Source organism: Scomber japonicus, chromosome 8, assembly GCF_027409825.1.
Source record: "Scomber japonicus isolate fScoJap1 chromosome 8, fScoJap1.pri, whole genome shotgun sequence".
Classification (NCBI taxonomy): domain Eukaryota; kingdom Metazoa; phylum Chordata; class Actinopteri; order Scombriformes; family Scombridae; genus Scomber; species Scomber japonicus.
Genome location: NC_070585.1, coordinates 13,300,156 through 13,313,238, shown reverse-complemented (window position 1 = coordinate 13,313,238; position 13,083 = coordinate 13,300,156). Strand labels below are relative to the sequence as shown.

Below are 13,083 nucleotides of genomic sequence, written 5' to 3'. Positions count from 1 at the left end.
CATTGTGTGTGCCATGTTTTATTGTGTTGCCAGGTGAATGTGTGCAGCTCTATACCACAAATGTAGGGATTAAGAGTGTAGTTTTATTAATATCAATATGTGTGTGTGTGTGTGTGTGTGCGTGTGCGTGCGTGTGTGTGTGTGCGTGTGTGTGTATGTGTGTGCTGATTACTGCAGAAAGGAACATCTGTGTGTATAATTGCGATGTTTGAGGTTCATCCAATTTAAGCTACCTTGAAAAGTACATTAACAGGAGGAGGGCACGGGCAAAGAGTTCATATATAAATGGGAACACTTAAATTGCACTCTGCTGCATTTCTGCGTCTTATACTAGGGCAGGAATTAAAATTTTGTAAGGTATGGTACAGCCAATTTTGATGCATCTTCTATTTGTAACAAAGCCTATAGAGCCATACTGCCAGCATCTGTTTGTGACAAACATGGATGTTATTACTAGGATAACATATAGAGCCGAATGGATGGAAAGAAGATGACAGACAGAGTGCTGATTCCCTCCTCTGTCTGCGAGCTGTCTGTGAGAACGGGCCATCTGCACATTCATTATCACTGCCGTGATTCCATTATTGTTCTGTATGGCAACAAGGACTTGTTCTGTCTGGCCTTTGTTATTCTTATCAACTGTGTAGCTGACAGTCCCCTTTTGATCATGGCAGTTTCAAAATTAACAACTATCACGTAGTAGAGTACATAACTGAATTATCCTTGTGACACACTAAACACGATCCTGTCTCTTTTTCCTGTGTCCTTGTGCAGGTCTGTTCCACAGAGCCATCATCCAGAGTGGGTCAGCTCTCTCCAGCTGGGCGGTTAACTACCAGCCGGTCAAGTACACACGTCTCCTGGCAGAGAAGGTGGGTTGTAATGTCTTGGACACCTTAGACATGGTGGATTGTCTGAGGAAGAAGAGTTCCAGGGAGCTAGTGGAGCAGGACATACAACCCGCCAGGTACTATGTGGCCTTTGGACCTGTAATCGATGGTGATGTTATCCCTGATGACCCCGAGATCCTGATGGAGCAGGGCGAGTTCCTCAACTATGATATCATGCTGGGGGTCAATCAAGGTGAGGGGCTGCGGTTTGTGGAGAACGTGGTAGATTCAGAGGACGGCGTCTCTGGAAATGACTTTGATTTCTCCGTGTCGGACTTTGTGGACAGTCTGTATGGATACCCTGAAGGCAAGGACACACTGAGGGAAACCATTAAGTTCATGTACACAGACTGGGCAGACAGGGACAATCCAGAGACCAGGCGCAAGACACTGGTGGCTCTGTTCACCGACCATCAGTGGGTAGAGCCTTCAGTGTTGACAGCGGATCTCCACGCTCGCTATGGCTCCCCCACCTACTTTTACGCCTTCTACCACCACTGCCAGAGCCTAATGAAGCCCGCCTGGTCTGACGCCGCTCATGGGGACGAGGTGCCCTATGTTTTTGGAATTCCCATGATTGGTCCCACTGATCTTTTCCCCTGTAACTTCTCAAAAAATGATGTCATGCTCAGTGCTGTGGTCATGACCTACTGGACCAACTTTGCCAAGACTGGGTGAGTAAAATAACTGTTTGACCTTTTATTTCAACCATTATCCCAATTAGGGATTTTACTAATATTAGTAAAATGAGAAGGTTGTGAAATCTAGACCACTGACTGGTTGTGTAGCTTACACATGGTTTGTACAGGAAAAACAACAAACAACAACTCTTCAGGTAGTTAGCTCACTCATAAAACAGGTAACACATCAGATGTAAGGAAGCATTTGAAAATAAATGGCATATATTTAGGGGCAAAGAGTGGCTTTGTTTTGTCTGCACCGCCTAACCTAGTGTTAAATCTTTTTCCCCTTACTTTACAGTAACAACTGTGGAGTTGTTTTATCTGATAACAAGTGTTATCTTGACTTAAGGTCAGCTCAGAACTGCTTGCCAGCTCATGCTGAGAGACTGGCTGCAGGGACAGTGGAGCAGGAGCCACTTTGCTCAGCAAATCCAAAACACTGGGAATATGTACTGTAGCATATTGTCCCATTAGCTCACCAGTGTTAGCCTCATTAAACACAAGAACTGCTGTACATGTAGCTTTCGTTATGGGTTTTTTCCTTCACTTTGCTACAGCTATTCCATTCTTCATAGCATTTTAGCCTACCTGTTGCACTATGCACAGAATGTAAACAAGCCCACAACATAAGGAGCACATCAGCTACACATTTAGAAAAAGTTTATTTTACAGTAAACAATCAAAAAATACTGACAGTTAAATGAATAAATGACATTCAAATACACAGAGCAGTACCAACAGCTGCAGGAGTTTATCAGTATTCCAGTTCTGACCAATCAGAAACCAGTGAAAATTCAAGATCAGTTGTCTGCATGACATTCGCTAATCCCAATTTAGATCAGACAGATGCATCAGGGGTCTAATAATAGTAGCAACAAAACATTTGTCTTTTAAACAAGTTCGGTGACACTACTTGTAAATGAGTAAAACCACACAATAACAAACTTACTGTCTTTAATAGAAAGTAGCAGAGACAGAAATCCTATTTCAGTCTTATTAAAAGGACTTCTGTACTGCATGAAAGAGGCTGCAGGAAAAAGGTTGACAATGGATAGTATAGGACAGAAAAGGCGTTTTTCAACAGAGCCATTTTTTTCAGAGGTGTTTTTTGCCTGGACATCCTGGTTCTCAGTCTGAAAACCTGAGACATATTGAATCTGAGGAAGATTAAATGTTCCTCCAGATTGTGTGCTGTGCTATTCGTGCTTGGCTGACTGTTTGGGTTGAGTATGTGTACACGGTCGCCTGCATTTCTGTATACAACTGTTGTGTTTGTGTGCATGTGTGTGTTTGACTGGAAACACTATATATGCTCTGTTATACTGATGCCCAAAAGACACAGAGACTTATCAGAGAGGCATATCAAACTCTTGCCCTCTGCGGTATCGATTTCCTCAGCCTGGACCCAGTCGATCACTTGTGCCCTGGGTGACTCCCGTTCTCCACCATGCTCAATTTCACCCCCACCCATCACAAAGCATGGTCATTTTGTATGACTACTAGTTATCATTTCTAACAACTTAAATTTAATTTGACAATCGCTGTTACCAGAGAGGTATTGATCCCATCCTGAATGGGCTGCAGCCTGAAATCTTGTTCTGTTTTTTTATCTGCCTCTATATCATCTGCTGTCCTATCAGGTGGCATTTACATCCAGCCGTCTGGCTGATAGGCTGGGCTCACAGGCCGCCGGCTCTGCTAGATCCTTGAACTGCTAATGGCAGACGAGTGCAGATGGACTGATGTCGGCTGTTTTGGCTCCTCAAGGAAAGCACTGAGGTCCATCAGTGATGCTCGGACTAAACAGCTGTCTCCTCTGCCTGGCAGCCATCTTGTGTCGGCACATACAAAGTGGCAATTTGTAGATACAGATGGCATTTATTACTTGTCCTTCCAAGGATATTATCTGTTATTATAAGGAAAGAGGATGTGTTTTATTTAAAAGAGTGAAGTTAGAGGCCTGGAGATAACAGTGCCAGCTGAACTTGGATCTTGCAGTGAAATTAATTCTGATGGATGATGACAGCCTGCCTGGCTTACCTACGACCAGATTCAGCACAATGCCATTGGCAGTAATCCTGCAACCCTAACCTGGCCTTCACCTTAGCAAGCAGCTGATTCCGAAACAACAAATTGTACTTTAATGCTGACCCAGTATCAGGTTTTGTAGTTGAGATTAGGAGCAAAGCAGTGGGAGGGTAAACTGGTCCTACATCCATCCTCGCCATGTTATGGCTACTATCCACCCTATGGTGTGTCACCTTGGCGTAACTCCAGACAGAGGGATTACAGGCAGACCACAAGGCACTCAGATGGTAAAAAGCCCGGGATTACATGCCAGGATAATAGAAAAACTCACTGTGCTGTTCCAAAGGGTAATTTTACTCCAGCCCAAGTGACGGACTCTACCATCAACTCTTCGGGGGAAGGGTGAGGGGGAGTTCGTCCCCCTTATTTACACCACACTGGGGGATATAGCTCTCTCCTCCAACACCGACCAATCCCAATGCAGCGTTAGAGGACATCCTTTTAATTAAGACCCAGTTGAATTCCCTCTGCCTTCCCGGCCTGTCCAACAGCCATCTTCCTTATATCTGTAAAGCAGCTCTCTCTCCCCTTCCAGATGTTCGTAATGAACTGACCCAGATTGCACTTCCTGCCCTCGTCTCTAAATCGGCTGTTGAAACATGTGTGACATGATGTTGAGACACTTGGGCTGCATGTCAACAGTGTGTATCATAGCAGCATTGCCCCCAAAGCTCTTCCTGTCCCTGGCTCTCATGTGTCATCTTTACAGGGCAAATCCCTGCCCATGCGCCTTTTTTTCTCCTCTATCAGTGTCAGCGAAGCATAAAAGCATACAGAGAGTGCACGCTGTCAAATCTTCTTAGTGTGTGTGTGCATGTGTGTTGAGTGTGATTGTGAGAGTGTGTGTGTTTACACTATGAGGCTGTTCTATCCTGAGAGTTAGGGATGTTTCAGAAGCTGGGGATTTACTCAGCTCTGAGTTATTTTTTCCGGCTGCAACATTTGTTTTACTATTGACAGGCAAAATTGGCCTGTGTTGTATTGCCTCCAAAACTTTTGCCACCAGTCCACACGCTGCAATTTCCACACCCTGCTCAAATAACAAATGCAAGCGCGGCATCCGTGCACAACCTGACTCTACACCAATAGAAACTGGCAGAGCACTTCAGAAAAAGACAGAATGATGAAAAGCTCAAAAAGATCAATCGTTATATATCATTAGTGCTATAAATATTTTCGTCCATCTTCCCACTATTTGTGTTTTTCTTTTTCTTTTTTCTTTTTTTTTTGCCGGCTGGTGCTCATTTTCCCTGTTCTATGTGCAGGCTGTGCCACATGCTGTGCAGGGCCTTGCTAGGTAGTTAAAGAGCAGAGCACTGTCATGTGCTGACTTTTTTTCCCTTCCTTCACTGCTCCTCCACCCCTCCTCTCTCTCATTATTCTATAGAAAAAAAGGTCTACTCATGTATTACAGTCACAACATTAGCTAAAATATGCAGTATTGATTGCTTTGTCTTTAGTGACAACGGCTGCCGACCAAACAAATGTAGATAGAAGCAACTACAGTCTGTCTATATTGCAGTTTAACATCCAGCACTTTGATTTACAACCCTGTTCAGGGTTTTTTTTGTTTTCCTCCCACTTGTCAATGAAACCCTCCTCTGCTGGGTTAACGACACATATACATCAACTCTTTCTCCCGTCTGACCTCATTCACGCACTGCTTCAGCCTTTTCCTTTTACCCCAGCTGTCTAGTAGTTACATCACTCATCCCTGATCCCCCTCCTTGTCCTTTCTCCGGATTATCCTCTGTTCCTTTCAGCTTCCTTCATTAAGGCCAACTCAACCTGTACCAGGAGTCTGTGAATGGTCGGCATTGTGGACCAGCACAGCCACCTACCTACTCCATTAAATAGGCACTCACTTGATAGGAGATTTGTAGCCAATATCCTGATTTGCATTAGAGAAGGTAAGGAAGTGGTGTGGCTTGTTAAGGGGCCTGGATTCCATTGATCAGTGTCCATGCTGTGGGCTGAATGTAATGAGAGGAAGGCAGCAGGGGGAGGAGGAGCAGAGGAAGTAGATCTGCATGTGTACATCCATAAATAAGTGGTTGTCTTATTAAAGAGGGAGATAAATACTAAAAATAATGATGCAACATGATAAAAATAGACGATTAAAAAGCTGCTAATTGGTTAAAAGAAAGAGAGGGGAATTTAGGGAAGGTGTTGGGGAGGTTTTTTGCTCCCACTCATCTAATCAAACAAATCAATAGTATCCATATTAAGGAGTGGTCAGGGAGCTGTGTCCTCCAACACTTCTGCACGCCCCAAAGTCAAAGCACCTCGCCCTGCATCACTTAGCCTGCTGAACTGAAGGCTGCCATTAAATATGAACCACGCATCACTCAGCCCTGTGTCCCAGCGTGCAACCACATGAAGGGTAAAAGAGCACAGCCTGGTAATTTGCCTGCTCAGTGCTTGAAGTTGCCCCCCACGCCACACCAAGACAAAGTCGACAAACAGAGTTAGATCGAGTGTATATATTAAAAATTTACACAGAATGCAGGGAAAAGGTGTTGGAAACCTTCTGTGGAAGAGAAAATTACAATTAGGTGCTTACTTTGTGTTACCTGGTAAGTAGATAAACAACTGCAGGGGATGAATTTGTTACACAACAGTAACAACAATAACTAACTAAAAAAAAAAAAACAGGTTTCAACTTTGCATATTTTAGCAGCTTAGCAAAATGAGCATCAGTGTCACTGAATTAATGCGTGCTCCTTGTTTTATATTGAGAAGCTATTCTCAGTGCAGGATTCAGAGACCTTGAGTGTAGTGAAAATAGATCCTTGTCGTCTGCCTTAGGGCGCCTAAATGTGTCTTTTCAGATTTGGTGATGGCTAGGTCTATGATCATTCAAGCGCTTCAAATTACATCAGGATGAAAAGGGGAAGGAGGTACATGGGAGATGAAAAAAAGAAAGAAAATGAAATTCATTCTTTCCCCTTATCTACCTTTTACATCAGTGCTTGAAGACAGAACTTGGAATAAGTAATGAGCTAGGGCGCCCGTTCTGCCACATGTGTAGGTAGAGCTGGGACTTGTGTCTGTCATCCAGGTGGCACGACATCTTATAGAAGAGCTGTTTAACACTTACAGAAGGCTTTTCCTTTATCAGCCTGGAGAGGCTCGTTGTCACCACTGCACGGCATGTATGGCTTTGTGGAATGTGACATGTCTTGTGTTTAAGTGCGGCACTTGTGCTGCCCCAGAGGTCATTATACCAGGATGCATCACAAGTGCAAACGTGCACACATGCAGATGCATAGGTACACAAACTGACAGATGAGAGATGAAGCATGCACACGCAAACTCCCAGTCAATCACAGATACAAACACACGGGAGCACTTAAACACGCATGGCTGACCAAGGTTAGCAAGGGTCAGCAGGTCATGGAGAGGGGAGGTGGAACTAAGGAGTGGATGAAGGCAATGGTTTATAGTACCACAGCCATATGAACACATCAGAGGAAATCTGAAAGGCCATTAAAACGCCTGCTTTTATGGGTGTAATAATCCCTCTCCTCTGCCTGGGAGTCCAGCCACAGCTCCAATGACCATCCGGATTAAGTGGGAGGTCTGACAGGAGGCAAGCTATCAGCTAATGCAGGGGAGCTCTGAGAGCCCAACAGGACCACAAACATCAAATTATGCCAAGGCTGTTCATACAAGTCACAACGAGGCGTTTGCTGTAGAGATGGACACCTACAACGAGCTCAGGAAGTGTTTGGACAACAATGCACTGTTCAGCGTTTTAATGCCAGATTGTTATAATATTTGAAAGTGAAATGATACGGTGACCACAAGGTTTGAGTGCAGAGTGTCAGCTTTAATTTGAAGCTATTAAGACACATGAAATGAACAGACAAAGCAGCACAGCCCTTTTTTGTACTTGCAAGACGTTTTTATGACAGGTTAAGATAATGTTCAATAAGTGTTTTCATTTTTTATCTTTAATGAAAAATCCTCACTGCGAGGTGACTTCTGAAAGTGCTGGGCCCATCAAGTTAAGCAGACTGTTGATATCTTATAGTCATCTTCTCTTTCCAGCCTTTTTAATTTGATTTTGTTCTGTCTGTATCGCAGAGTATTCAGCTGTGACTAGTCTCAGCTGATTTCATAGTCATTACATTGTTTCACATACAAACTAATAAAAGCACAGAGTTTTAAAAAAAAATGTCTTTGCTTAGACACTCATGGCACTCACTGCAGAGATTAAGGCTTCCTGCAAAGTATACAGACTGAAAAGTTTATTTATTTATTATTTACAAAGGATAATGGTTTGTCAAGCTTAGAATTTTCTCTTGCGTTTCTGTCAGACACACTGTGCTGTGTTTTGTGCTGCATTATACACAGGTTTGGACACATTATCTCATTCAGGTGAAGAGGAAAGTGTATCCAAACATTTTACTGGTTCTGTATGTCTGGTTATGTTTTTTCTGGGTTATTTTATCCTCATGCATATACAGTAGGGTGAACAAAAAGTGCTTATCATTAGTTCAAGAATGGCTTTATAATTTATAGGATTATATTCTGCATGTGTTATATAGTGGAACACCCCTTTCTTTACAGAAGTCATACATGTTGCCACTTGTGTGTTAAAAATAAAATTGGGGCAAAAATTGCAGCACTCTATTACAAAGTTAAGTTGGAAAATGCAGCAGCACAGCACTCATGAAATATTATAAAGATGTTCTGACTACATTGCATCATCCAGCACCCAGCATGCCCCAGTACAAATAGAGCAGAGTAACCTAGTAGCCCTATACACTTTGAATAGCAGCAACCGAGCACAGACCACTCCCTCTGACTCTACAGTTCAGAGAGGGACTTCAAAGCCAGCGTACAGCCCAAAGTAGGGGCAGCAGTGGTAGAAATTGTTCAAAGGAATGTAGCCTGTTTACTATTGACTTTGCAACAATTACCCAAGCATATGTGTGTAATTAGATAAGGCAGCCAGTTGTTCTCTAATGCGGCAAATCAAATTAACTAAAGATGCCACATTGATTTCTTTGTGTTCCCTAAATTATTCATCTTCACTTGCACTGAACCAGCCAGCCACCAAAGAGCTTTTCTAACTCCTCTGCACCACCACTCCCTTGCTTCGTGCAAACACTGATTGTTTTGTGAGATCCCTCCAAGTACCTTTTACCTTTTTTTGCCATCACATCTCAGCAAATTGACCCTACGGAGAAGAGAGCGTTTTCAGTTTTATGGAAATGCCCGGAATTCCCATTAACTGAGATAGCTATGACCTCCATCAGCGTTGTCATGTGCGTGTATGAACATATTCGTGTGAGAGAGTTAGAGGGAGAGAGGGGGAGAAAACTTGCTTACGTGTGTGTGTGTGTGTGTGTGTGTGTGTGTGTGTGTGTGTGTGTGTGTGTGTGTGTGTGTGTGTGTGTGTGTTTGTGACTGCACGCATAAGACTGCTGCAAGAATTCATGAAGCACGCAGGCTGCAGACAACCACGTCTCAGGCTGCTTCATTGACATCCTGTTCTCTGGCATGTTGCACTCAGGGAGATCAATATGACCTTACCTCCACCACCCGCTCCTTTGAAACTTAATTACTGATATTCAGCTACAAAGTCATCATAGTCTGGCTGTCAATATTCATTGGGGATCATTACGGGCCTAATAAAAGAGGTTATTTACGGGCTGCTCGGCTGACACCAGCCCAGGTCCAGAGATACAGCTTCAGCCATCTCAATTTGCTTTACCTCCCCTCTCTCTCTCTCTCTCTCTCTCTCCTCTCTCTATCTCTCTCTCCCTCTCTCTCTCTCTCTCTCTCTCTCTCTCTCTCTCTCTCTCTCTCCCTCTCTCTCTCTCTCTCTCTCTCACTCACCTCTCCCAGAAGCACTGACCTGAAAAAGAAAAATTGACAGCAGAGAAACGAACAGGAGAGAGGATGGAGGGTGAATTCTTCTGGCATGGTTTTTAATTCTCTTGGCCGTGTTTGGAGGTTTTAAGCCAGTGCCAAAAAAACACTGTAGCCACCATATCCCTAAATCCCCAACTAAATTTGAACTTTGCCTGCCACTGACATGGCAATCAGACCCGCAAAGGGATATTTCATGACATTTAGAGAAATGTTGCGCAGATCCTTGCTTCTTTCTTGAAACAACAACAGTTTTAACTTCTCTGCTCCAGCATCAATTATTGTGTTATGTGTCATTTAATTTCACTGGTACCAAAAGCAATAGCTTAAACCACAGAACTCCTACTCTTGACATTGGACAGCAACAAGGCAACAAGGAGTTGTGTGATTGAGGGAGACTGTGATATGTTAATTCATTCAATAAAGCAATAGCTTTACTATAATTGAAATGGGTGGCCATTCAGTATTGATGCCAAGGTGTCGAACACTGAAAAGTGGAACAGTGAACTCTGTAGATCAAAAGAGGTACTGCATCCAGAAAAAAACTCTCTCTCACTCTCAGTCTCTCACTCTCTCACGTTCCTTTTGTCTCAGTCTCTCACACACATACATACTAATATCTGTGCATGCACACACACAGCTCTGCAGTTCCCTCTTAGTGTCTTGATTAATATGGTCCACTTTACATCAGTACACTGGATGCCAATGCACACTGTGCCGCCTTCCCTGAGCAATTAGCAGAGGGGCTCCACCAGTGTTGGATTATCAACAACAAGATGCCTCCTGACGCGAGCCCTAAAGCCTGCTGACTTATTCATATGTGTTTACTTTAAAAGCCTCTGCCCTGGTTTTTGTGGGTGGGCTGCATCAACTGAATTAAGAACAACATCTGGGGAGAGAGAGGCAATGGGGGTGAGAGAGGCAAGCGTACTGTGCCCACAGAGAGGCGGCACAAATGCTATGTGGAGATCTTGTGGTATAAATAAGATTGTACATGCCTTGAGAAAATAAGTAAATAGTAGACATCTGTGCTAGTTGGTACAGCTACTGAAGGTGTGATCACACCATACACACCTTGATCAATTATTAACTGCAGTCAGGTGGTAGGTTTTGAGGGTTTTTGATTTCACCATTGCGGGTTTCGCTGAGCAAGATCAATAAATTCTCCAGAAGTAACTAAACCCTTCTCACGCCAAAGTATAAGCTGTGTCTGAAAGTGTTGTGTTTTCCTTTTAGTATTTGTATGTGCTTCCTATCCCCACATGAAGGTCAAAGCATGAATAATTAAACATACTGTCAGAATCTTATTTAATACCCTATCACGTCTTGTCTGTCTGCAGGGATCCCAACAAACCGGTTCCTCAAGACACCAAGTTCATCCACACCAAGGCCAACCGCTTTGAAGAGGTGGCCTGGTCCAAGTACAATCCCCAGGACCAGCTGTACCTGCATATCGGTCTGAAGCCACGCGTGCGCGACCACTACCGCGCCACCAAAGTGGCCTTCTGGAAACACCTAGTGCCACACCTGTACAACCTCCATGACATGTTCCACTACACCTCCACCACCACCAAAGTGCCCCCGCCGGAGACCACTCAGAACAGCCTGTCCACCAAGAGGCCCAACGGGAAAACCTCCTGGCCGTTCAACACCAAGAGGCCTCCCATGTCCCCGGCCTACAATAGTGAAGACAAAGACTCTTGGAACGACGAGGAGGAGACGGGGCCTCTAGTAGTGGAGAACCCACGGGATTACTCCACAGAGCTCAGCGTCACTATCGCTGTGGGGGCTTCGCTACTGTTCCTCAACGTGCTGGCTTTCGCAGCCCTCTACTACCGCAAGGACAAACGGCGGCAGGACTCAGGCCACAGGCAGCCCAGCCCGCAGCGCCAGAGCACCTCCAACGACATTGGCCACCACGCGCCCGAGGAGGAGATCATGTCGCTGCAGATGAACCAGACTCACCATGAGTGCGAGGCGGGGAACAGCAACGAGGGGGCACTCCGCTTAGCCTCCCTGCCAGACTACACGCTCACACTGCGGCGCTCTCCGGATGACATTCCCCTCATGACCCCCAACACCATCACTATGATCCCAAATTCCCTGGTGGGCATGCCCAACCTGCACCCCTACAACACCTTCACAACCGGCTTCAACTCAACCGGCCTGCCACACTCCCACTCAACCACCCGCGTATAGCTTTAAGGAGGCCAGGGGCAGCCAGTGCAGGCGGGGGAGGAGGAAAGCCAGTAGTGGTGGTGGATGAAGAAGAGCAGGGGGATGGCTGAACGGAGGAGAGGATTGTGTTTTATAAATATCACAGGGAGGGGGAGGGCTGTGAGGGGGAGGGGAGGGGAAGGGCAGGAGTCGGATTAAAACGTGAAGAGATTTAACTAGACTTTTACTACGAGGAGAGTTGCTGAGAGCTCTCTATGGATGTCAAGTTGTGCAGAGCTGCCAAAATCAAACTGCTTCCCTTCTCCTGATCGGGGAGGGGGTCTTTCTGCGGTGTTTTTTTCTAAAATAATCATTTTAAAAGCCTTTTTAAGCAGACTGAGGAGATATCAACACTTTTTTTCTTGAATTCATAACAAAAACAAAGAGAAGTGCTTTTTATTTCCCATCCCCTCCTCCTGCGGGAGACACATCTAGAACAATGGCCTCTACGTCAATATTCGCAAAATGTTTTTAATTGCTTCTTTGTTTTGTTTTATGTTTCAATGCCTTACAAAGCTTGTTCTTTTTTGTCATTATTTCTATTCCCTGAGACTATTCCAAGTGGAGTGTGTTACAAGCCGATGAGACTCAAAGACGAGAGACTGAATCCAGGATGGGAACCTAGAGGATATGCAGATGTAGAGATTTTAAACCCATTTTGGGCAACTCATTTTTTTTCTGTTGCATACCAACACAACAGCCACACAAATGGTGTTATCTTTTTTTAGCTCGTATAGAAATGATTTGTCTGGGACAGCTCTTGCCGGGAGATGAGAAGGCAGAGATAAATACTATGTTACTGTGATTGTTTTGTTAAGAAAAAAAGTGCATCTTTTACAGCCAATTTATCTGTTAAGCTATCTGATATTATCTCCACAAAGTGTGCACGTACACATGCTGCTTTGAGCACCTGTGTGTTTGTGTGCATGTGAAAATGATTTCTGTTTCCTAACGTGCAAGCGTGGTTAAGAGGTTGAGATAAAGGAAGAGACACATTGTCAGAACGTGCAAAAGCAAGGGTGGTGAGTGAGTGAGTCTGGTATACATGCAAGGCAGCGAATGAGCAAGAGTGTGTGTCAGCGTGGGTGTGTGTGTGTGTGTGTGTGTGTGTGTGTGTGTGTGTGTGTGTGTGTGTGTGTGTGTGTGTGTGTCCGTGCACCTGTTTTTTTGTTTGTAGGTTGTATAATGTGGTTTTGGGGAGGGGGTGTTTGGGGCTGAGTACTTTCTCATGTTGTTGATTTTTGTTTCACCACCAGTAGTGTTTCTGCTGCGTCTCTGGGTGTCTGTCTTTGCGAAATAGCACTTTTGTTATTTTCAAAGTT

General features: G+C 44.4%; 1 protein-coding gene across 7 annotated transcripts in view; it reads left to right on the top strand.

The window, feature by feature from the left end:
- Positions 1-11,833, top strand: part of nlgn3a (neuroligin 3a) — a 90,478-nt gene extending 78,645 nt beyond the window's left edge. For all 7 annotated transcript variants that reach the window (XM_053323247.1, XM_053323251.1, XM_053323246.1 and 4 more), the window contains 2 exons: positions 775-1,564; positions 10,885-11,833. In XM_053323247.1, coding sequence (XP_053179222.1) covers positions 775-1,564; positions 10,885-11,743 — 1,649 coding nt within the window. In that variant the 3' untranslated portion in view covers positions 11,744-11,833. The remainder of the gene's footprint in view (positions 1-774; positions 1,565-10,884) is intronic.
- Positions 11,834-13,083: the final 1,250 nt, after the last annotated feature.